This window comes from Carassius auratus, unplaced genomic scaffold (genome assembly GCF_003368295.1).
Source record: "Carassius auratus strain Wakin unplaced genomic scaffold, ASM336829v1 scaf_tig00001819, whole genome shotgun sequence".
NCBI lineage: Eukaryota > Metazoa > Chordata > Actinopteri > Cypriniformes > Cyprinidae > Carassius > Carassius auratus.
In genome coordinates this window covers 71,182-97,264 of record NW_020523402.1, presented here as the reverse complement: position 1 = coordinate 97,264, position 26,083 = coordinate 71,182, and the positions used below count along the sequence as shown (strand labels likewise).

The window sequence follows — 26,083 nt, the reverse complement described above, 5'->3', positions numbered from 1 at the left end:
TTGCTGTAATACATACCAAGTTGACAAATTCACGTTCATGTTTCTGAGAAAACGGTGCTTTTAACTAAAGTTTGCCTTTGTTAGTTAGGATTAAGTAGTGTAGGTAGTACATTCATTTTAAATGTAACAAAGCACTTTTCATTTCTGAACTCACACCTTATGTACAGCAAACAACGTATAAAAAAAGTTGCCACAATCGCTTTAATCTGTTTCTGAGAAAACTGCACTTATCTCATGTTTGTCTTTTCTGGCAGCTGCTGTAAGCATGTTATTTTCAAACTTGACACAGCATTGACCTTTCTTTTCTGAGCTGCCGCAATCCGTACAACCACCAACATGATAAAATAATGCCACATCTCTTTTTTTTGTACTAGCACACTCACTGGACATTTCACTTTAAAAGTTCTACAAAACATGCAAGAAGAAATGTAATATATTTTTGCTGAACTGTCACCACAGACACAGTTTTCCAATAAGCCTGGACTGAAAATATTATTTAAATTGTGTTGTGTTACCCACCTTTGGACCTTCAGTAGCTGGTGGGCTAGGTTCCCAGTGGAGCCCTGCGGGTGAGCTGTGTGGCCGATGCTGGGGCTTTAGGGGCATATGAGAGGAGAGAGCTCTGGGACTCCTGTACCGCGCCGGGGATACAGGCCTCAGAGGCCTGAGAGGGGAGAGGGCTCTGATGGGTGATGGGCCCCTCTCTGGGGAAGGAGAGAGATGACGGCTAGGTGAGGACAATTCAAGCCTAGGAGACAGGCTTCTAAGGGGAGAGCCTTCACTGCTAGGGGAGAAGGTCCTTGGGGAAACCTCCCAGCCCTTGCGGGAGAACGATGCCCTCTTGCTGCCTGGAGACACGGCTCGTATGCCAGGCCATGGTCTGTGGGGAGCAGAGTATTCCTCTTTTGCTGTAGGGTCAGAGGGCTCAGTCTGTGAGCCTTGGGCACTTTCAGAGAGGTCACCCGTGGACTGTCGAGTATCAGTGGAACAGACTGAAGATGGTTCATCATGGGATGAGAAGTCCTCTTCCTCATCCTCATCATCTTCTGTTTCAGAATCTTCAGCATCAGAGAACTGGTGACCCTCCTGTTCTTCTGACCCACACACTCGCTCCTCACTGTCCCCTGTTGGACAGAAACAGATGGGGTCATAAATATAACAAATAGACACAACTTAAAAATGAACCAATGGGGAGGCCGGGATCAGGGTCACACTTTTTAATCCAGTTAAGATTTAGAAGTCATTTTGGTACTACTGTTCAAAAGTCTTAGGTTGATAAGTCACGGTTGCTCACAAAGGCGTTATTTATTTAATCAAAAATAAGAGTAAAAAGTAATATTGTGAAATATTTTGCTGAAATGATTGTTTTATTAATATTTTGAATTCATTTTTATTTTTATATTTTTTGGTTTTAATTTTAGTTAAATTTTAGTGATTTTTATTTATTTTTTGTAGTTTTTGTTAATATACACTTACTGGCCACTTTATTAGGTAGACCTTGCTAGTACCAGGCTGGACTCCCTTTTGCCTTGGGAAATGCCTTAATTCTTTGTGGCACAGATTCAACAATGTTTTGGAAACATTCGTCAGAGATTATGGTCCATATTGACATGATAGCATCAAGCAGTTGCTGCAGATTTGTCGGCTGCACATCCATGATGCAAATCTCCCGTTTCATCACATCCCAAAGCTGCTCTATTGGATTGAGATCTGGTGACTGTGGAGGCCATTTGAGTAAAGTGAACTCATTGTCATGTTCAAGAAGCCAGTCTGAGATGATTTGAGCTTGATGTGGTACTCAAGAAACATTTATTATTAATATAAATGTTAAAATCAGTTGTACTGCTTAATATTTCTGTGTAAACTCTCTATTCTTTTCAGGATTTGATGAACAGAAAATATAAATTTTTTATAACATAAATATCTTGACCATTACTTTTGACCAATTCGATACATCCTTGAAAAAAAAAAAATTACTGACCAGAAACTTTTGAATGGTAGTAAAAAATGTTTGAAAGGCAAGTGGCAACTCAACTTAACATTTATGAAAATTTCCCTTGTCCTAAAAAATCATATAAACTCTCACTAATCCTCAAAATAAAGCTATATATAACATTCTAATGCAAAAAAAAAAAATGTGTTTTTGAGTTGTGCTTGATTCATCAGCTACATTTAAAATCTAGTGAATGGAGGGGGGCTGAATGAAATGTCCTTGTAGCTTTTAGATACACTGAGATTGAGAAATGTCAACTGTAGACTAAGTAAGAGAGAGAGATTTTCATTGGCCTCTTTCAACTTTCAAGTCTGAAAGCACACTGCAAGGTTGACATCACTTTAGCACCAATGAAGCAAACAAGCTAAAAAATATCTAAATATAGTAGAATATGATTCTGAATTAGTCTATCGCCCAAAGGGTGAGCAATATGCATGTACTTTGTATGCATGTACCTGTAAGAAAATAAACCATGCCTGAATGTGTATAATAATTCCTCACTTATGCAATGCAATGAATCATTACTGAGAAACGTTGAAGATGGTTTATATTATCAAGCTGCATTTACATATTACAGTTTCCATCAAAGCACAACAACTCTTTTTGGCAATCCTACCTGCTTCCTCAGTTTCCAGCTCATCCACAGATGACTCTGACACTCCCATCTCCAGGCATTTCTTACCGTGGGCCTTGGACTTCATGTGTTTGGTAAGGTTCCCTTTGAGGAAAAGATATTCTCAATGACAAAGGATATAACAAAATACAAAAATAAAACCATGTTGTGCTAAGAGAGACAAACATAGAGGAACTGTGATGTAACAGGATGCGATGAGTTTGAAAAAGAGGTATAGGTCTACCTTTGGTTTTAAAGGCGAAGTTGCAGTGCTTACAGACGTAAGGGCGAACATCTGTATGAGTGCGAATGTGCTTTTTTAGCATGCTGGGCTTCTTGCAGCGAATCCCACATTCCCCACAAACATATTTTCCTCTTCCCCTACCCCGAACATACACATAGTCCTCATTTGACCTATACCTGCTCAAGTGAGACAGAAGAGAGAAAGAGAGAGAGAGATACAGACAGACAGACAGAAAGGTTAATAAAAATAATAGACTCATTAAGATGAATAATATACTACACTTTGACAGGATCCCGATATGAATTTTCCAAAACATTGAATCCCTCATTAAAAGAGGTCTGGACTGCCACTATATTTTCAGCACTTGTCAGTCCACTGATGGTCTCAAGAAACCACGCTTTGGCTGAAAACTAGGTGTTTTTTTGCTGGCAAGACAATCCCAGTTCAGAACAGATAGATAAAACTGGCCTTACATAAAAACCTATTAACTCCATATAATGTGTCTACTGAAGCTCTCTTACATAATACAAGTTTACCCAATAAATAATGTGTTGTACAAGGGATTTAGTTGTGTTTAATGACATACCTATATGTTCTAAAATGAATTCATAAAACATTGCTCTTCAAAGGAAATTTGGCTACAACCAATAAGAGAGAGTTGGATGAGACAAAAAGAAAGAAAGAAAGAAAGAAAGAAAGAAGGACATGTTACACTGAGGCTAAATATGCTAGACTGTTAGTCCATAGAGAAAGTAATTTGTGTTGAAGATTAACAACATAATTTATACATATAAATTAATTTTGTAATATTGTTCTAGTGTTTGTTGTGCTGATTTTTGTCACATTGGACTATTCTTCTTAGCAGAGACCTTAACCTAATCTAAGATAAAAAGATAACAACCAAAATCCTCATTTCATACCCATATATATGTATTTATTTGGGACGAGCAGCCATGCAATAAGTGTAAAATTGCAGAGCCTGTCAGTCAGCATTGCAAACTAAACCCATTTAGGGTGAAATAAGACAATCAAAATGGTCTTAATCAGCCTCTTGGGGTTAACAAACATACTTTGTTTATGTAGACAGCATATGCATTTTGAAAGCTGTCTGTTGGCTTTCATTAAAAATGTAAAAATGGATGGGGTGGAGAGACAAAGACTCACTAAACATCTGTTTTTAGGTAAAAAATAAAAAAAATCTAGAACACTCCATTTTGTAGGACCCAGCTTTCATTCAGGACACTGCAAATGCAATCAGAGGGATGACATTAAAGTATTTTAATATACAAACACACCTGTCAACTATTTTTAGAAAGGTGCCATTGAAAGGGGCCGGTGACTACAGAAAAACTGGTACCTTTGATTGTCCTTCAGTAAGATTGTGTTCTACTCGTGAGGAAGAAAGCAAACAACAATAACAGCTATGAGAGGTGCAAAGACAAAAGAGTGCTGATGGATGTGAGAAGTTTTGGAGACAAAATGGAGTGTGTGTGCGAGACAGAGAGCGCAAAGACTGATGTGATTAGGCAGTGCGTGGGTGTGCAAGGTGGAAGAGCCGTATGAGAGAAATAAAGGCAGTGAGAGAGACAAAGGAAGCAGGGATAAAAATGCAGGCTGTGGTGAGTTGTTGCCGCAGTTTAAGCCCTTAACCACACTGAGAGCCCCGCAAAAGCAGATGACTACAAGAGACCCAGCTAATGAATCCAAAGCTTTTGATGTTTACAGGTCAGCTTTCCTATTTCTGCTTTTTATTATCCATTAATAAAACATTCTGCTGTGGTTTAATTTTTATATTAAAAATGATATTATTGGAATCATCTACAACAAACCCGGGCTGAAAAATTATTCAAATCTTAACTGTTTCCCTTTATAATGCACTCACGGCTATTAATGTTGTGTGGTATTTTGATAATCTCATCTCATCTAAACAAGTAATAGTTCCTAAAAAATAACAACAAATTATTATCTCAGTATTAATCTATTCATTCAAGGTGATTTTTACTCTTGATGTTAGCTGTGCTATGCAGATATAGTTGGCATAACATTAATGAGCAGCAGACTTCAAAAATAAAGCTGCAGAGCTACTGTCTAAGTAATCAGCACCTGCTCAACATGCCATCCAAATTCATACCTTTGAGCAAGGCGTGAATTTTGCAGACAACTGAAAAAGGTAGGATAAATGAAGTCCCTAATGTTTCATAGTCTCAACTGTACCACCATGTCTTTGTCACTCACACAGCAAATAAACAGAAAACCTCAAGCTGAGCGGCAACTGTGCAGTAATTGGCACTTACAAAAATGCAACTTCATGGTGGGAAGATAATAAACTTCTCTTAACATGACTTTAGACTGTATATGCTATATATATATAGCTCAACTATTTTTAAATAATACATTTCCAGTAACAAGCTACTTGTTCTGATAAGCAGCAGTGTTGCATTACAACACTAAATTGCTATTTTTACAATACTGTATTTTTAGTAGCTTGTGGTTTAACTATTTAAGCTAGACTGCATCTTAGCTTGACAAGCTAGTTTAAAAAATAACTTTTACTTAAATAAATTTACTCACCCGCCTTCAAAAATGCAAATACGTGCTGCCTCACTTTGCGTCGAGGTAGTGGGCACGTCATCAGCACTCTTCTCTTTTTCACCTCTTTCATAAGGTGGTTCCTCTTTTACTTTGATGGGTGTGCTGGGCGGGGAGGCATGTACCTACACTCCAGACAGACAGGTTACTTAACCAACACTGTAGTAAATTTATACACAACAACAACAGCAGGCAGTTTATAAAATTTCTTATTTAACAATCTCGGCAATGTGTTGAAATGAAAAATTACAGTGATGTTTACCTCTGACGCACTGGTCGCCTTGGTGTCAGTTGGAACCAGCTTGTCAGTGGTTGGAGGTGGAGTTGTAGCCATAGTGTATGTCTCAGCACTATGTTTCTGTTTGGAGCGCAGCAGGGACAGTAATATTTTGGTGGACAAGCCAGGTATATTGGGGTTATGCATGCTAACACTCCATGAGGAATAGACGGAAGCTGAATCTCTATGTGTAGAGGGGTTGGGCTTTGTGTAATTCAGGTAGCACCAGCTGACAGATGTAGTGGTATGCAAACTGGGGAATGAGGGTTCCACAGATTTCTCTGGACTTGTTACTCTTGGAGAATACTGATGTCCTGCCTCTTTCCTTCCCTTCTCATTCAAGGTTTCTGATTTGTGTTTGGTTATGTCCTGCTTGCTTAACTTTTCAGCTTCAATAACTTCTCTTGGATCTTTGGCCCTCCTTACAATCTCCACTGTTAGCCTCTCTTTAATTTTTCCCTGACTCACCCCCTGAGATTTACTGTTACATTTGTTATCATCATCTTCCTTGTCAAGCTCTTCTTTCTCCTCCTCCTCTTTCACCCGTTTTTGGTGACGCTGTGCCTCTAAACTGAGTTCTAGACTACCTGCAGGTGACAGCATTCGTTTGCTTCCTCCAGCACTGAGCTGCCCACAGCTGTCATCAGATGAAGCACCTGCTCCATGCTCGATAGGCAGCGGCAAGGGAATATAGCTCTTGGGGTTAGGTGAAGGAAGCCTAAGGTAAGATCTCTGAAGCTTGTCTTCCTCCAGCTTACCCATGATTACCATAGCTGTGCAGCAGACTGGATGTTGCGCTGTGGCTAAAATTTGTGAGATGGTTGTATACATGGCACTAGCATAGGTAGGAATGTGGGTCTGTAAGCGCACAGGCACCACAAGAGACATCTCTGGCATAAGCTGTTGAAGACAAGGAGCAATCACTGGATAGGGGTTGTGGCGGACAACTAACTGCTGTTGTGAATGACTGGGTGTACTCAAGGAGGAAGGTGATGACCTAGACTCACTGAAGAGCGGCCCTGAGGGGACCTGAATAGTCAATCCACCTGGCAAACAAACAGCCTGAGCATTGTGATTTGATTGTAGAGGGAATAAAGTGGTGAGTGGCTGAATTGGTAATCCAAGGCGTTCTACATATTCTATGGGTCTCGGATGTGACAGAGGTGGCTCACTGTGAAGGAAGTCTTGCTGAAACATCGGAGTAGAAACAACTGCTGTAGTTACTGGAAGGAATCTATTGAAATGACTTGGGGGACAAAAATCAGGGTTTGCTTGTTGAAGGGGGAAAACTTCTGGTGGGAGGGAAAGAGAGGACTGGAAAAGCTGCAAGGTCTTTTCTATATGCCTAGAGGTCCTGCCTCCCATTCTATGGTCTGTGATTGTAAATGGAGGATGACCTGTGTAGGACTGGCAAACGGCTGAGATGACAGGTTTACATGACTCCTCCTGTTCAGTTTCACCAAGGGTTCCGTGCTTCACCAAGAGACATTTTCTCTTCTCCTTCCAAGTAGCAGAAGTGTGCCCTTGAGAGAGGGACCCATAGTCAAATGACTTACTTCTTGTTTCCTCTACTTGTGAAGGGTGTGGAGGACTTGCAGATACCTGTTCAGAGGTTGAGCGGCGCATCTCTCTGTGAGAATGATGGGGTTGATGGAGACTTGATGGAACAGTCAGCATGTGGGACACTTGGGAGCTCCAGGGACCACTTTGCATTTCAGAGTCTGGCCTTCCTGATTCCTCAAAGGATGCAGATCGACTGGAGGCATGGGAAACATTGCTCTCTTGGCTTGGGCTGTGTGGCAGGGATACTGACTCAAAGCTAGATTCTCCTGAGGATTGGGCTGCCTCAGCCAAACGGAGACGCTTCTTCTTTGGCGGTAGCTTCTCTGCAGGGAGCTGAGCCAGACTTAGGCTTCTCTGAGGCCACTGGAATTCCTCCACCTTTTCTGACTCTTTAGAGGTGTATGTGTTTGCTGGATGGGAGACCATTTTGGTATCTGGCTCCTCTGTAACCAGAATTTCTGGCACTTGAATGTTGGGTTGACGGATTAACCGGGATATGGAGGCTGGTTTTGGCTCCTGGGATTGCTCTTGTTCTGGCTGTGCTTCTTGACTTGCCATAGAGATGCTTTCCTGTTTTTCAAAGGATCTGGTATGCTGGATAACAGAAATTTCTTTCCAGGGACACCTCCTTTCTATCTCACTTTGTGAAAGGTCACAAGGTGGGCCCTGATTATCAATACTGACTAGCATGGATGGAGGCTGGGTGCTGAAAGATACTGCTGTTGGACCTGGACTGGGAGGGTCTTCCTCAAGACTTTCTTCTTTTTTTTTTCTCTTGCGCACAGCCATAGCCATTTCTTTGAATTTGTAGCTAATAGTTTGTGGCTGATTCTCAGTAAAATAACTGTCTTCCTCACTTTGTGGACAATGTGGAAATTTACTCATACACACTAGTCTGTGTGATGTGTAAGAGTCCTGCTTGTTCAAGTGATTCCCACAAATGTCACACTCATGAAGGTGTAATTCCCTGTCTGGCTTCTTTCCTAATTCTATTTCTTTCAAATTAGAAGAAGGACTTGCATCCTCAATACTAAGGTCCACTCCAACCGGCACCTCAATAGCAGGTTGACGTCGTAACATTCGTTGATGTGGCCCAGTCCTCATTTCAGCTGCTATGGCCTGCTGATCATCAAAAGAATGACTTAGACGAAAGCCATGTGAAGCTGTATCTGGAGTATTACAAGAAGATGGCACTGATTGACTCCTAAAGAGAAGAGCACTGGACCTCTGACCAGCCAATGTTTCTGTTTCAGCCAGGTATGAGCCAGGTAATTCACTTGCAAAACCACCAGGAACAAGTTGAACAGCAGAGACGCAAGAGCCTGGTGCATCCACTTTTGGTTCAAAAACACAGGGTTCTTTGGGTAAAGAGAACTTTACAGACTCAATGCTACTTCTTCTAGAGAGTGAGGAACGTCTTGGTTTGACACTATCAATTTCACTTGTATCCACCACTGCTTCATTTATAGTAATTAGCTTAGTTATATGCTCAATTACTTGTGTCTTAGGTACAGTGAAAGAGACAGATTTTTCCTGTTGACCTGAAGATGATGATAATTGCAGTTGTTGATGTGAAATTCTTTGTTGTTGTCCTATGCGTCCGTACTTTCCTAGAATTATTTCAGCATATGTCTTAGCACTGGCATTTGGTGGGCTCACTTGGGAGAGCTCAGCACTCCCAGAACTGGAAAAATAGCCAGATTCTGTGCTCCCCTTACTGCCAGGACCCAGTGAGGATCGGGTTTCATCTGAAGATGCTCTGGGAGCTCGCTTCCTCTCACTTAGCCTCATTGCTAACCTTTGCTTGACTGCCTGTGAGTCCTCAGTTTGGGGACCCTCCTCTACAAATGACAATTCCACTTTACTACTTTTTTTCAGAGTTGGCCTGCCCTGTGAGGTAGATGGTTGGTGTTGCCCTGTCTCATCCTCAGAACCTGTACTCTCTCCTTCCGTACCTTCTTCTTGTTCATCTCCCAAAGCTCCACCTTCCGGCCCAATAAAACTGGTCTCTTCACGACTTGAAGCCATCCCTGCTTTTATTCGATGCGCATGGGATTTGCGGTGTTTGTACAAGTTGCTTTTGGTCTTGAAGGAGAAGCCACATGGGACACATGGATATGGTCTCTCTCCAGTGTGGGATCGGATATGTTTTTGGAGGACGCTAGGCTTTGCACAAGGACGGCCGCAGTATGTGCACACATATTTCCCTGGTTTTTGGGGCTTACGTTCGCGTCTACATGGTGTGCCTTCCTGTGCTTCTACACTGGGCAGAGATTGAGTTTGCTTAACATTATGAATTCGGGGAGATGGATCTGAACAGCTGCCTCTTGAAGGACCGGGCACTTCTGTAAGCTGCCAAGATGACTCACCCACCTGTGACTGTTGCTGCTGCTTCTGCCTTTGGAGCATTTTAAAGTGTTTAGGCTGCCTGTGGCCATGTGATCCTTGGACAGATTGCGAGGTAGATTGTTGCTGTAACTGAGGCAGCTTTGCTCCTAAAAAAGACTCTGATGGCTGCTGCTGTCCACCAGACTGCTTCCCATCAGCTGACTGCTTTTCCTCCGCCTCCATAAGATGTTGGGAGGAGGCCTTAAGTATGCATTGAGAATGATTCTTTGAATACCAATCCGATAAACATCATTGAATCAATCCTCTTCTGACAGGAAAAAGTCTTTACACTCACTTTAGGGGGCTAATTGTCTTATGGCATAATTAATGTAAGATACTGGATGGTGTCTTAACCAACAAAGGCATAATTAAACAGTGTCAGTATGCAGCCGCCATAAATTTGAGTACTGGTTGTGTGCTAAATGTTGCCTCTCCTGTTCACATATAGCCTTGAAATTCATCTTTGTGTGTCTTTTGGGCTGATGCCTGGCAATGGGGCTTGACAAAGATTGTCTCAAGATGCTTTTGAGGCACTTTCTCTGCTGACATTGAATAATTCTATAATAATTATTTGTCTCCCATCTTCAGCTTGTCACTTTACTGGCCCTGTAGAGACACAGAAACATAAAAGAAGAGTTTAGTGTTGGGTAAGGCCCCGATATAATTTAAAAGAAGTCGAAGAACAAACTGATATGACGTCATTTCGAACAAAATCGGGCAGAAACAAACTTCCTTTTTTGAGTTTGTTTCAGCAAGTAGAAGCAGCTCACCAAAACAAACTTTCTGGGGGCATTCGTTTTGGCTCCTAAACACCTTTGAGCTTCCATTGGTCTGTGGCAGTTACACAATTGGTGGGTGTGGTCTGGAACTCCACTTTCTTTGACGTGCAAAATTTTTTCCCGGCTCATTTCTCATTCAACGGAGGTCAGGTGGCAGGAGAACAACAGATCCTAGTCACTAGCGACATAAATACACTATGTCACATTGCTGAGCTGCCACAGGTATATCTGCACCTGTACGATCACTCGCGGAGAGACTTTAAAGATTCAGAGATAGCATTTAATTCCTAGAAAGAAATTGCAACGAAGCTTGGTGTCAACGATCCGGAGTTATGCAAAAAGTGACATAGAGAAACCTCAGCAAGTTTTCCAGAGCCATGAAAAGAATCAGAGGAAAGAGTAAAGATAAAAGTTAAAAGTACCAAATACATGTGTTTCAAATAAAGATTACACCATACTGCTGCTGTGTAGTTCTTTCAGTAAGCAAATTTAAAAGGTATACAATAAATGAAATGCCACAGGAACGCACAATTATATACCTTTGTTTTTATCAAATCATGACACCAAATAAAATCTAAAAAGGTTTAATAATTCATCCAGTTTAATAAAATAAATAAACACTAATAAAATAAAGTAAGAAACTGACTTTTTAGCCACATCATGCTTAAGTTTTCAGACTATAAGCCATTCATACTTAAAGGACTTATTATGGAAATGAAAAGGTTCTTTTCAATTGCAAACTTGACTCTGAACTACTGCTAACCATTATTCTTTTGTTTATAATCAAACTATCGGTACCCATCTCACACCTACTGTACATACACCATAATTGCATTGTTGTTGTGTTTAAGGGTACCTGTGAGTGTCACGAGTCATGTTTACATTAATCTACATCTAAATCTCCAGCAGGGGTGTCGAAAGTTCGGAAACAGTATAACATCGCTTAGCCTTTTCAATCTTCTTTTTGCCCCCAAACGAAGAATGAAAGTTAACTTTGTTTGAAGTATATCGGGGCCTTTAGTCTATTGCCATTGTGTTTGCTTCTGTGACAGTGATGAGTGCTTATGAGGATCAACTAATCGCTGGATTTTCAAAATTATGTGAAATTTACAGCTTGCGGCATAGAATCTTTAATATATGTCCAAGAGTTTTACAGACCGGTCTGTTATTGTGGGGACATTTCCATATCCCTAAACATGACACACACAAAACAAAACATTATTGGTTGCTTTATATGTCAGTCATATGACCTTTTGGATGGTCCTTGGCCATTGAAAGTGGCTAAGGTTCCCAGACCTTCTGCTGTCAGTTTGAAGGTCTTGCTACGGGTAGTCTCAGCCTTAGACGTCACGTCCACGGTCCGTTGGCTAAACGTCTGATGCATATGGGACACAAAAGTGGACACACTTTAGTAGTGTCGAAGCTGTCATCGGATTGGTTGAGTTATACAGGATGTGCAGGCCTTGGCCAATGAAAGCTGCCATAGATTCCAGGCCTTCAGCCGTCAGTCTGAAGGTCTGGCTATGTGAGACTAGTCCATGGGAGACTAGGTAAACTATTCAAAAATACAGCAAGCTAATCTACCAACTACTGCTTAGCTAATTTTAAATTATTCAAATAGCACTGTGTTCGATTCCAGGGAATACACATACTGGTAAAAAATGTATACCCTGAATGCACTGTAAGTCACTTTGGATAAAAGCATCTGCTAAAATACATAAATCTAAATTTATATTAGGTAGAATTTAACTGGAAATCAACAAAAATGTTGGATTTGTGCAATTATTTGCTGTTTCAGTGAAGTGCCTTACACATTGTCCATACGTTCTCATAAACTACAGTATCTTCGGTTTCCAAACTTCCTGTTCACTGAAGAAAAAGCAGTGAGCAGAAAAACTGCTTTCCTCTTGAAATAACTTGACAGATTCTGAGTTTGCTCTCTCAAACAGCTGCTGCTGGCTGAGTGATGCGCAACAATTTAATGAGCATTCTCAGCGCAGAGGTAGGTTTTGGTTACACAGTGTTTTTATCAACAGCAAGCAATTGTTGAAGATATGACAATACTAAGACCTTCATCATTATTCATGAAATAGGTGTACATTTGACTTGAAAATTATCTGAACAACAAATTTATAACAAACGCACCTGATTTGCACGGGGTTATTACTGCGAATGGTGCATACAGTTAATTATAGAAATACATTGTTTGATGGTTGGAGTTTCTGTCTGGATTTATACAAACAGATCTAAACTAAAAGGGCAGAGAGAAAGACAAATGTAGACAAGAGACTTCTCACTCTGTAATGTATGTCTATTCATCCGTCATATATAAGTGAGAGAAAACTTAATGACCTCTGACACGGTATTGATGTGGCTCTTAAACAGACCAATTAAGAGGCTTTCGGATGGAAAGAACATTATGTGAATTATTCATAGGTGTCTATTTGCAATGCACTGGATTGGGAGACCCTCTATTACGACATTTTCATGCAGAGAGAGAATACTGAAAGTAAGTTTGCAAATAAGATCTCCAATCTCCATTTTAGTGATCACAAAGCAGCAAACAAAAATGATCATTACTCATATCATCTTTATAGAAAACTAGAATTGCATATGGTCAAATCTTCACAATGGCAATAATCGCCATTAAGAAGAGACCTTAGTCAACAAGTTCTATTGATTTCTGGCTCTGTTTCATATCTAGCAAGAAATAAGTATTCATTTAATATTTGCTTGATTATGTTTAAATCTCACTTAAATTATAATGATGATACTAAAATTGCCAGAGAGAGAGAGAAAAAAAACAAGGCTTTGACATAAGAAAAAGAGAAGTGGAAGAGAAGGGTTTGGACTGTGCGTAGGCAGCAGAAAAAAAAAATGATGCTGGACCATGAATACAGGAGCCCTAAATAAAAAGACACTATTTTGACACTTTTTGTCAGCCTTTCTGTAACAGACTCATGAAACATCAACAATAGCGAGAAAACAAAGCCAGGCAGAGGTCAATTGAAGGAGTAACTGAGGACACAAGGAGAATGGGATAAAAGATGGTGCAAGATACTCTTTCCTTATTCTCTTGCTCCCTCTCGCAAACATATGGAGGAAGAGGGGAACTTCTCAAACTGACATTCAGACCCTGCTGTACTGACACTTCACAACACCATCCTACTTCCTACTTTGTTTCCTATTTACGTGCATGCTAAATGTAAATAAATAAATAAATAAAAATCAAATGAAATGTTTAAATAATTACTTTAAGCAATGATATGTACTATTTTCACCTAGTGTAAAATAATACTTGTAACCCAAAGCACTATCAACATTTCCTTAAACTCTAGTTAGTATTAATATTGCACAAATGTTTAAATGCACAGAAAAGTCACTACAATTCAACTGTAATTTAGGTTTGGTTTCACTTTCAAGATATGCTGGCATGGTAATCTGACTTGGATCATAGACTGTGGATGAAATATATAGCAAACTTGCCTTTGTATGTAGAAAGTCTTACATATTGGGAAGAAAATGTAAAATAAGTATGCTTGAGTATATGAAATAATAAAATCGTCATGCCATTTCCTAGAATAGCCCACAGACGCAAGACAGGAATGGAAAAACACGTTTTAAAGCTCTCCCTTCTTGCTTTTTCTCTGCCTCCCACTCTCCTAGTGACAACTCGCCAGATTTGATAACAGAAATGTCACCTTGTTCGTCGTATGCTAATTGCACCACCAAGAATGATATAAATATCTCTCAACTGGATGTGGTTGGCTTGTTCCTAGTGGTTTCGGTGAGCTGACCCAGCTGATCTATAACATGGGCTTTTTTAAGGAGTTGAGAGTAAATTCAAGAACCCCAGAGGCCGCGTGGCGGCTTGTCAGGACTGTAGTAAATAAGTAGACCGTCTTGATTAAAGGAGCTCATTTTGTCTAATGCTTGTATAATTAAAAAACAATACTTACAAAACTGATGGCAGCGTGCTGGCTTTTAAGTGATCATAATAATCCGATCACGCTCTATTTGAAGACAATAACTCATTGTTGTCATCATGTCAGATCCATTAAAATTGTGTTTTTTACTGTTAGTTGAGCAGAATGACGAATCAAGAGTTAGTGCTTCACTTTCCAGCTCTTACTCTTGGCAACCTGGCCCCGGTTCCCATGGATACAGGCCTACAGCTAGCCACGGCAGATGGAGGGTGAGCTGGAGGTCTAAATTTGTCCCCCAGCATCCTATCTGAGTGTAGTGGCATGCAGGCAAGAGGAAGCAGATAAACAGGCTGACCTCCGCACGCCAGTGGCAGAATCTCATGACCTCACACTTGTCCCCTTGCTGAGACCTCAACATGTTCATCAAAGACAAAACGGAGGAGGCAGTGCCACTGGCCCACGCCGCCAGAAGGCCCCTCCTGAATGTCACGCTGCAGGAGTCAGAGGCACATCTCTCCACCCCACCTGTACTGGCACAAACATCAACATTCACTAGAAAGCATGGGGGGAAAGACATCACGACCCCTCTGAACCGTGCTGGTTATCGTCTCTGTTCAAAACACAGGAAACATCCTTTCCTTGTGAAGGAATAATAACTTGTGACTTGTTCAGCTACATGCCAGAAAGATACGCTTCATAGTTATGTTTATAGAGCAATGGGCAGTCAATAAGAATATAATTTGCTTATGCAAATCAGTCAGGTTCCGCAATCTGCAGTCGACCGTACAAGCATAGAATTACACCTTGTGACTGTTTTCAGGACCTCACGTGGAAGTCCACACGCCACACCCTATTGCAGGCATGCAGTCTATTGGCTAGGTGAAGTTTGGTTGTGTGCACACTGTGATTGAATTACCACCAAAAAAATTAATTTTTTTGTTCTATCTGAACAAAAACATGAGCTTTCCAACTTTGTGTGAATACTCAGTCCAAAAGCAAAGCTGAACTTGGACAAAGGAGTAGAAAAAATTAATAGGCTTTGGGATTTAGGATAACCAAAAAAAGTGCTAAATGCATCAAACAGTTGTGTAACACAAAGGAAAATAATAGTAAACCGATCGAATCAAAACAAGATAATAGAACATACAACATCATTCAAACGTTCAGGTTCAGTACGATGTTTTTCTTTTAATCGATCAAATCAAAGAAAGAAATTTACAGTGTAACAAAAGATTAAGATTTCAAATAAATGTTGTTCTTTTGAACGTCAAAGAATCCTGGGTGGTAAAAAACAACAACAACAACAAAAAAAAACAATATTAAGAAGCACAACTGTTTCAACATTGATAAGAAAATATGCTTCTTTAGAAGCAAAACAGCAGATTGATTTCTAAAGGATCATGTGACACTGAAGTAGTGGCTGCTGAAAATACAGCTTTGCCATCACAGGAATAAATTACATTAAAAAAAAAAAAAATTATAATATAAATATATTATATATAAATGTTTAATTTAAAACACAATAATATTTCCTAATATTACCGTTTTATTATAATTTTTGATCAAATAAATGTGAAAATAAGACTTCTCGAAAAGAAAAAACTTTTGAATGTTTAATAAAAATAAACACACTGAATAGAATTGAGTGAAAAGGAAAATATCAATGTTAATATTGCAACAGAGCAAAACAGGCCTTATAAACGTACTTAAATGAGCCTAATATCACCATGCATCGCAAGAAAGACCACTTGTAAAGCACCACACATGCCGAATAACTCACAGACTTTCAGATGCTGGCAGACAGACTTGTTTCAAGAGGCTTTACTTTGATTAAGAAGCAACAAGGGTGAATCAGGTCAGCAGGTCTTCAGTTTCACCAGCCCATGGTGCTTGTTTCTAAGCAGGTATGCATATCAGCAAAGAAAAAACAAAAACAACCAAGCCATCGATCAGTTTATTTGTTCAGCCTCACCTTATTTAAAACGGAAACTAATGTTTTTAAATTAATAGTTCACCAAAACCAAATAATGTTGTGAATATTTCTCATATCCCAAACTCTAAACTTCAGAATCTGAGGTTTTCCTGATACTTTTAAGCTTCAAAAAGCACCATAAAAGTATCATGTGGTCTGCGACTTGTGCAATACTTTCCAGGTTTTCTGAAGTTCTACTATAGCTTTCTGTGATGAACAGCCCAAAATCTATGCAGTTATTAACTAAAAGTATTTTTCATTCATCCTAAGAGATTCTAAAGAGATCATGACAGAAGTAGTTATGTTTATGAACAAATCATTCTTTTAAAACCAGTTCTTAAAACCAGTTTGAATGAATTATTCGCAAATCAAACTGATATGATTCAGTGAGCTAATAATCGAGTCCCAATTTATGGAAAATATAGATTTGAGTGCTTTCCTCACACAAAACTACCGTTTAGCTTGAGAAGATATGAAATACTGCACACAAGTCATATAAATACTTTTTATATACCTATGCTTTTCATTGTTTTTAAAGCTATAGGGCCCTATTTTAACGATCTAAACACAAAGTGTAAAGCGCACGGCGCAGGTGCACTTAGGGCATGTCCAAATCCACTTTCACTATTTTAATGACGGAAAAATGGTTGGCGCGCCCGGGCGCAAGGTCTAAACGGGTTGTCCCAATTCTCTTAATGAGTAATGGGTGTTTTTTGGGTGTAATGTGCAATACACTAATCAGAGTCTCATCTTCCATTCCCTTTAAGAGCCAGTTGCGCTCGTGCCATGATGGATTTGCTATTTACACGGCGGAATTTGGCAAGCACAAAGACAGAACATGTCTCCGAGATGAAACGGAGCTGTTCGTGTGCAAGGAAATAGATAACCAAATTCTGATACAGGCGATGACTATCCATTATGACATGTAGGCATTTTTATATTTGATTAGCCTATAAAAAATTATTATTCACTGCAATCCTTTAATTTTTTATATTTGGCATGTTTGTGTGCTGCTGTGCATCCCTGTGTTCAATAAGCAGCGTGTACGCTCTTTAAATAACAAAGAAAAAACATTGCACCAGACTTTAGACTATGTTTGAGCTGGTCTATAGCGCAGTCTATTTTCAGCTCCTTAAAATAGCAATGCGTCAGCAATGCCTCTGAACACAGCTCTTTTTTAGACCAGCACGCCCATGGGTGCAAAAATGGGCGCAAATGCACTAGCGAATTAAACGACGTGGCGCTGGACGGGAAAATGCGAACGGTGCCAGACTGAAACTAGCAAATACACTTGCGCTGCGCCTTGTGCCGGTTGTAACGTAGGGCCAATAGTGTACATTCCTTGTAACCACACGGAAAACTGTCTTCAAAAATTATTTTTGTATTCAACACTACGGTGTGAAAGAAAGTCACAATAGTTTGGAACACCTGTATACATAATGACAGTTTTCATTTTTAGATGAACTATTTCTTTAAAAAAACTTTAGACTACAAAAATACTGGGCGACACATGTTTACTAAACACAGCCTCTCAGGGCTTCCATAGTAACGCGAGACAAAGAATGAGAATGATGAGCTGTGTGAGTTTCATTCATTTACATTTACAGAGGAACAAGTGGAATGGTTCAGTCTTCCATGCCACCCACATCATCATGCTCATGGGCCCGGCAATCACCTTAACCCTTCGGCTTTCAGAGCACAGGGCTGATAGGAAAATTCCACCCACATCAGGAAATGAATCAAGCAGTGCTTCTAACAGGGAGCGATGGTGAATCAGGTGGCCTCCAGAACTCTAACAAGCGCACGGCCAGCCCACACAGCCGCCGCTGAGCATTCTGACATGATTAGTCATACTCCGGCTGCATTTCTGAGCTTCTTTATTCCCTCGTTAGTGCCACCTCTCAGGTCTCTCTTGGCTTTAACCTTCTAAAAACAAAGCAGCATTAATGAGGAAGCCTCACAGGGCTTTTCAAGCGTGCACTTTACCTGTACTCCGTCATCTTTCTCCAGATGGAGAGATTCGCTAACTAAGACATGGAATATAAAGGTATCGGACACTGCAAAGGGTTCAAGCTCAAATTCAACACCTAGCACACCCAGTTAAAAACACATGGTAAATATCCTACAATAACACAGCATCATGAGGTTTAAACTTAACAGATTCTTAAAAAAAAAATTGTTTAGTTAACAGGTTTCCTTGAAACACTCTGCACAGCCCTACAGAGGGGCAGGAGGACGAGTGGCATTACGAGCACAATCGTGATTCAGGTGTGTGTGGGAGGGGGGTGGATGTGGTTGGCGGGGGCTGATATCGAGGTCCGGGGGCAGCTAGATCGAGGGCACTTTAGTATTGCCGATTAAAGGGGCAGGGGCTAGAGCTTCCCTTCCCTGAATGCGCAAAACATGTGAAAACACTGCAAAAAATTATTTAATGTTCTTAGTATTTTGAGGTAAAATAGAAGCCTCCACATAACATGCGAGGGCAAACAAAAAAAATAAAATAAATATCGTGGCCATGATTTAAGAATTCGCTCCCACAATCAAGGTTCAGTTAAATCAGGGCTACGTTGAAATGAGGAAATTAATTAGTGCAACGTGGCCACAAACTTAGTCGTGGGAATGAATTGTTCATTTGTGGTCATGATAGCTATATTTCTTCTGCATGAATTTATAATTTTGTGAATTTACTATTTATATAGTAAAATACATACAATATACAGTACATATAAATACATACATGTGGTTAAAACGAAAACACTATTTTTTATTTATACAAAACAAGAATTAGAAAAATGATTTGACATCTAATTTCAATGAATTATATAAAATGACAATAAACAAACAATATTTTATTATTTACTTTCATTAATGACGTTCCAAAGCTGTTTTTTTGGAGTGAGCGATATTTAACAGATTGTCCAAGCTACTCTTTTCCACACAATTAAAGTGGAAGCAAAAAACAAGCTCAAAAAGGTTTGGAATAAAATAAGCAGATTATATAAGACTATATAATGACAGGAATTTATTTTAAAGGAACTATGTAATTTCAAGGTACATAATAATGCCTTAAATTGACTTAAGCAGCAAAACTACATAACATCCAATCCTACTTTAGATTTTTGATGATAAGATATCTTTACTGGAAAAGGAGACCAAAAGAATTACCAAACAAACAAAACAAGATTAAGAAAATGTTTCAGTGAACACACACATTCAGTCTGGTGTAACTTAACTCAGATGCCACATATAAAAAAAAATGTGATGATGTTAAACCTAAATGCACCATAAACAAAAACAGTGAAATACTCACTCTGAAAGCTGATCCCCTCATATCTAATAATTCCAATTAGCATTCATTCTTCAAAGTGAACAGATCGCACGGTTGGATAGATGGCAGTGCCGTCCATTACCTGAGGAGTTCTGCCACCTCACACTGCTAAAGCATGAATGAAAGCCACCAAACGACACAGCGGATATGAATGTTTGTGTTTGAGTGGGTGTACTTCTGTGAAGTGACGGAGGGGGAGGAGGGTGAAGAGGGGAGAAAGACAGAGAAACGCGAGGGCGAGAGTAAAAGTGAGAAAGACAAGGAGTAAGAAAGCGAGAGGGTGTGAGAGAGACATGGAGACACATGGCGGGAATGAGGTAGAGGAAAAGGGTGTGTGAATGAACATGGTTACAGTGAGTGAATAACAAGCTTCTCCTCCATGCACAAGGACAACCAGGAGTGTTATTGCTGTGATAACCAATTATGTATTCTGGCTTTGTCAGTTGGTCAAGTAGATTACAGGGCCATGATCATCATAGACACTGAGAGAGACATTTACACTTTGACATGAATGAGAAATTATCATTACAATGTTAACTTAATTATGCCATTTCATTTTCTTTCCATTTTTCTTTTCCATTTTCTTTCCATTAATGATGAAAATTAATATTTCTAAATAATTATAATATACAGTATATAAACAAATAGATATACATTATATTAAAATATATTTAATATATTTTAACTATATATTAAATCATTTTTAAATATATTAAATATGTATGATACATTTTCCTATTAGAAAGTTCTCAATCTTCTAAATCTTACTGACTCTAAACCTATACTATTATCTATTATTTACAATAAAATACTTTAGATAAACGATACATTGTAGATAGTAATCAGTGACAGTGAGTAGATCATATTATCTCATTACAAATATAAGAATTTGTAGACTTACGGTTAGTGCATTACTGCCAGGTCAACTCAGTCTGGCCTAACTAACTTCCACTCTTCAAATAAAAAGCGCAGGTCCATATTTGGATGATAACATCATGATGAACTGACCACTGACTGGGTGCACAAGTAAGAATTTATATAAAGAAATGTAAACTGATTTTGAGCCAATTTTTTTTTTTTTTTTTTTGAGCTTTGTGAGAAGTTCCTAGATATTGAGATCAATTAGGATTCTGGGAAAATCTGAGTTTGCTATACTGTACAAAGGATTCAAAGTAAGATACATATAACTACAGATAGCTTCCGCCCAGCTCTCAAATATTTATTCTTTCAAACTTAGTTGTCCACACAAATTAATACACACACATCCACACGTGCACATGCCCAGATTTATCACAAAAGCTCCTGAGCATGAAAAGAGGTCATAGTTATAGGAAATTGCTCCAGGTCTGCGGCTCACAAATGTTGCTGCTGCACAAACAGAGAGTTGTGATTGAGAGTTGCATTATGGGCTATTGAATCAACTCACTCCAAATGGGGGTTTCCCAGTGAACCAATGACACAAGCACTAAGAATCCTGAACCAGCTACAGTACTTATGACACCAACTGCACTGAAAAAAACCTCTATATATAGGTGTTTTTAAATCAACAGGTTTTCCTGATTCTGGATTTCTAATTCATGCCATGACATTCTACTACAAATGACCAACTAAAATGCAAGTAACTTGCAGAGGTGAAACAAAATCTAATGAGAAAGCATGAAAAAGAGAAGCTTTGACTGATTTCACCCAGAAAGTGACACATTTCGAGCAGGGGACTATCAACCTAACTAAAAATAACGAAAATTGCATAGATATTTAAAATGCAGGGACAAAGCTTGTTGAATGTGTTGCTAATATTCAATAAAATAAAATAAAAAATAGATCTCAAAAAATATTAAACATGGAGATTTTCCACTTTCCACGTGTTTTTACGGTTTGGTTTTTCTTAATTTTGTACAACATTAATTTTGTGACCTTTAACGTCATCTTGAGCAGGGCAGTATACCGGCCCTGGGGCCGAGCAAGTATTGGCTCCATCACAATGTGATCTGGTCAGCCTATTTAAAGGAGGGGGGCCTGTGGCCAGGCATTGCCCATACTGTATCCCCCTGGGAGGGGAACTCACATTTCCATCATCTCTTTCTCTTCTGTTTTTCCAAGAAAAGATGGGACAACCGAGGCTATGTAGATCTGATCATCAGACCGAGTGCTGTACAACAATGGCATGATGGATTGTCTTGTTAGAGCGATATCCTTTGCCACAACATATGAAAAGAGCTAGGCCAGTGTCCTTGGACCTGGTTAGACAATATAAAATAAACTGCACTGAATTAGAATATAATCTACTGTAGACTGCCATTTCCACACTAAAACAAAAATAACTATTGGTATACCTTGATATCACAAAAGCAACAGCGATTACATAAATAAAATGGGTTTAGAGCCAGTGTTGTTTCTACAAACTGGAACATAAATGGTTTCAGCCTGAGGATCTTCACTGCTGAGGCATCTGTTCAAACATGACAGGGTGCTTAAGGACCATTACCTTACCAGATGTGTTTGCTTCACACCACATTGTACGTCAAGAATTCAAGGAAATGGCATTGTGACACAACAAAGATTTCGCTTTTCGTTTCTTCATAGAAGTTTCTACAAGTTTTGTCAGCCCTCACGCTAGAGTCTTGACAGTGGTTGCCAGTGTGTTGCTATGTGGCTGTTATGTGCATTAACAGTGTTGCTAGGGGGTTTCTTACTATCCAAAGTCAAAAGAGCCAAACCCAATTCCCAGACTATTGTGACAGAAAGCTCAAGTTCAACTTTTTAGACTTTCTCAAAAGAGACCCACTTTGTCATTTTACACCTGGTCATCCTACCCTAACCCAAAGCATGAGCAATAGTAATTACTTAGCAAGCACTACTACTAAGAAGGAGCTTTGTGTGGTTGCTGAAAGTCGGTATTGCATTTCCTCCAGGTGGAATGACATGCATAAAGAAGCTTGCCATTAGTCCATACCTCCAGGGTGCCATCTCCACATGAATCCTGTTCGTTATTTTCCTTGAGACTCTTAAGCAACTAATGCATCTTCTCCGGAAATTCAGCTGCAGGCGCTAAAGCAACAGTTTAAACAGGTGTGGTCCTGAACATTTTGGAAAGTCATTTATAGAATGTGGACATCATTCTCAGTTTTAACTAAACTGTGCATTTACAGAAATGTATTTAGCACTCTAAAACAGCACTGACAACTGAGTTTTGCTGTCAAGTAAACATGGTCATCATGTCACCCATTCGAAAGCTGAAGTCACTCTTTAAAAATAATTGAATCCATCTTTTATCAATGTCTTTAGAAGCAAATAGATTTAGAGGGGTTTAAAAATGGATTCTTGGACAAAAATGCTGGCACTACAGCAAATTTTCCCAGCAATCCTAAAGCTAAACCATCACTTCTGTTAGTGTTCTCCTGAAGTGGGAGCGATGAGGGTTTGTTTTAGAGCGAGAGCAATATAGGAGGCCTTTGTCTCCTCACCTGTCACCACCCAGCCTCTATGGTTAAAGGTGGGGGATTGAAAGTCAAAAATAGCACTATCCCTAACAATAAAACACCCACACATGAAAAAATGAATAACTCACAGCCAATGACACTCCCTTACACCACTGATGGCAAACAGAGATAGTAGTTTGGTTTGGAACAAGCATACCACAATGCCCCTCATTTTGACCATTATGTGCCCCCTTCGGTAATTCCACACTATTTTCTCTCATAACCTGTCAGGTTTATCTGTCATTAAGGTTGCATGGTTAATCTTGTAACTTCGACTTGAGTTATACTTGCTAGATGGGCAATGTGATGCAACGTGTATGTATCAAGCTTTATGAGGCACATTTATGTCATTTTGGCCCAATCCTGGACTGTAATTTAAATCAAATTAGCGGTCTTGGATTTGTAGACAGATATAAAGTATTTTTGCAATGCCGCCCACAAAACGAGGACCTATAAAAAGGTATAAATGGATCTGCTTGTGAAAATATTTTCTCAGAGATTTCAAATGTTGGACTAAATAGACAATATGGTTTGAGTTAAAAAAAAGAACAAATCAACAATTCTGTAATCCTCAATAGTGGTCGACCAATATATCGCCAAGGCCGATATATTTGGCATTTTTCAAATATAGTTGTCGACCACTAATCCTCAATTTATAGTGTGTGTGGGGGTGGTGACTGACACTTGGTAAATGCTTTGTAGGCAAGACTTGGATATCTTGAAGTCCAGGTCATCAATTACCCCCACCTAAAACTGAGCTTGCGACTTTAGTAGCTCCACTGGCTAGAACTAGAAAATAATTTCCCAGTAACATTTGGATTGAATATTTGGAGTCATAAAAGCATCTGCTAAATGCATTCATGTAAATAGACATTCAGTTTCTACAATAATATTATGCAACAATAACAGTTTTTAAAATTAATAAAAAAATAACCATTATTAATAATGGAGCAGCAATAATAATATCTGAATGATTTCTGAAGGATCATGTGACACTGAAAACTGCAGTAATGGCTGCTAAAAATCAGTTTTGGATCACAGGAATAAATCACATTTAAAAAATATATTAAAATATAAACCAGTAATTATTGTTAACCAGTAAGTAATTGTAATTATACTTAACAAAACTTTTGTTTTTATTATATTTTAAAGTAAAAAATACAGCATTTGTGATACTTCTTTTCTTTTAAAACACATTAAAAAAAAACTTAATTATTCCAAAAATCAGGTCGACAAGCATATATACATACATATGTATATTCATACTGTATATACTACACACACACACACACACACACACAGACAGGTGCACATGGACATCCTCCCAACCTCTTGGCCTAATGTGAATGAGATCCTGACTGACTGCTGCATGCAAGTCCTTTTTGTTTTATGAACGATCAATAAGGCTGCTCTTTGGCTTTTATATGTGATCTGATTATGTCTGAACAGAGTAATCCTGATTCTGTGTGTAGTCTGCATTACACTAGAGCACCAATATCCCTCACAATTCTCTTAACCAAGCCGCAGTATACAGAAAAAACTCTTAGGCTCAATGCCAAATTCAAAGTACACACAAATCTAGTCTGTTCAAACTCAGGTGGCACAGTGCAATACTGCAGCTTGAAGCTTTCAGCAGAAGCATGAGTAGGAGTGAAGCTCTTCGGTGGTATGTGTTGTGTAATACAGCACTGGTGCATCCTCCCCAATCATTTGCATTACCGTACACTTATGCCTTTGGCGACACTTCATCAGTAGGTGTGTTCCCTGGGAATTGGACACTATGTTCTACCAGTTCAGCCTACAGGAACTACTGTTGTCATCTGTGTGTTCCATTATAGAGGTTTTAGTTGTATTGTCATTATGAGAGAAAAGAAACAGCTAAAATACTGGAGAAGGTGGGAGAAAACTATGTTCAGAAAGCAACCATATAAAAAAAAAAAAAAAAACTGGGACATCTGTGAAAGTAAAGGGACACATTCTGACAGAAACTTCCAGCTGTCATGGCAACAATCAGAATCTCAAGTTACTTAGCAGAAGAAAAATTAAAGGGTTCAACAAAGGCGAGAGAGAGAGAGAGAGAGAGAGAGAGAGAGAGAGAGAAATAAGCATGACATGTCATGGGAAGAGAACACAAGTGATAAAAATAGAAGGAGGAAGTCACACTTTTAGAAGCCGCCTACTCATTTCAAAGCCGACAAGTTTCACTTGTCACTGCGTGGGTGACAAGACTCAAAAGCACAGGGAAACCACAACACACACTGTTCTATACACTCCCCAGCAACAATTAAACTTGCTGAGACATGACCGACAAGACCAGGAAGTGGTACTGATGCAGGAAGTGACATTAAATTAAAGAGGGGGCACGAAGGCAGAAAGAACAAAACTGGTTTCACTTGCATTAGGTTAAAAATGAGGCGATCTGAAGTGGCCAGCTTTAACTAACTACTGATTTTTTTTAAATTCTGAACTTTACTGGTCATTATTTTATAGATTAGTTCCTTTCAAATTTATCAGATATTTTTCAAAGACATCAACCTGACCATGACCCAAGAGGGAATTCATCAGTGTAAAAACAACAGAAGCGTCAAAAAATAAGCAAGTCTGATTCCCAACTTGGCACATGAACAGAGCTTCTCCAACTGTGTGTGTAGAAAAAGCAAACACAGCCAAGGTCACGAAGACTAACTCATTTCTTTTTTTTTTTTTACTCATTTGCATGCATTGCCTCTCAACTGCACTAGACTGAGTCCAGCACTATGTGTGAGTATATCACAAAAACATACAATATAAACAGGCAAGACATTGACCTACGGCCAGAACAGCAGTATCCTTGTCGGTCCTGAAAAAAAAGACACCCTTGTCTCTGTGCCTTGTCTACCCATAAAGTGTGAATACTAGTTCCCTTAAAAGTAGTAATATGCACCCTTTATGA

At 39.2% G+C, this 26,083-nt stretch overlaps 1 protein-coding gene across 2 annotated transcripts in view; it reads right to left on the bottom strand.

Moving 5' to 3' along the window:
• LOC113069612 (transcription factor HIVEP3-like) overlaps positions 1–26,083 on the bottom strand; it is a 58,215-nt gene that overhangs the window by 1,781 nt on the left and 30,351 nt on the right. Inside the window, exons 1-6 of one of the 2 annotated variants that reach the window (XM_026242787.1) lie at positions 19,655–20,185; positions 5,702–10,273; positions 5,422–5,564; positions 2,851–3,026; positions 2,610–2,711; positions 520–1,124 (exon numbers count right to left, since the gene is read on the bottom strand). In XM_026242787.1, coding sequence (XP_026098572.1) covers positions 520–1,124; positions 2,610–2,711; positions 2,851–3,026; positions 5,422–5,564; positions 5,702–9,850 — 5,175 coding nt within the window. In that variant the 5' untranslated portion in view covers positions 9,851–10,273; positions 19,655–20,185. Of the gene's footprint in view, positions 1–519; positions 1,125–2,609; positions 2,712–2,850; positions 3,027–5,421; positions 5,565–5,701; positions 10,274–19,654; positions 20,186–26,083 lie in introns of those variants that run through there. The other variant, XM_026242786.1, reaches the window with a different exon arrangement.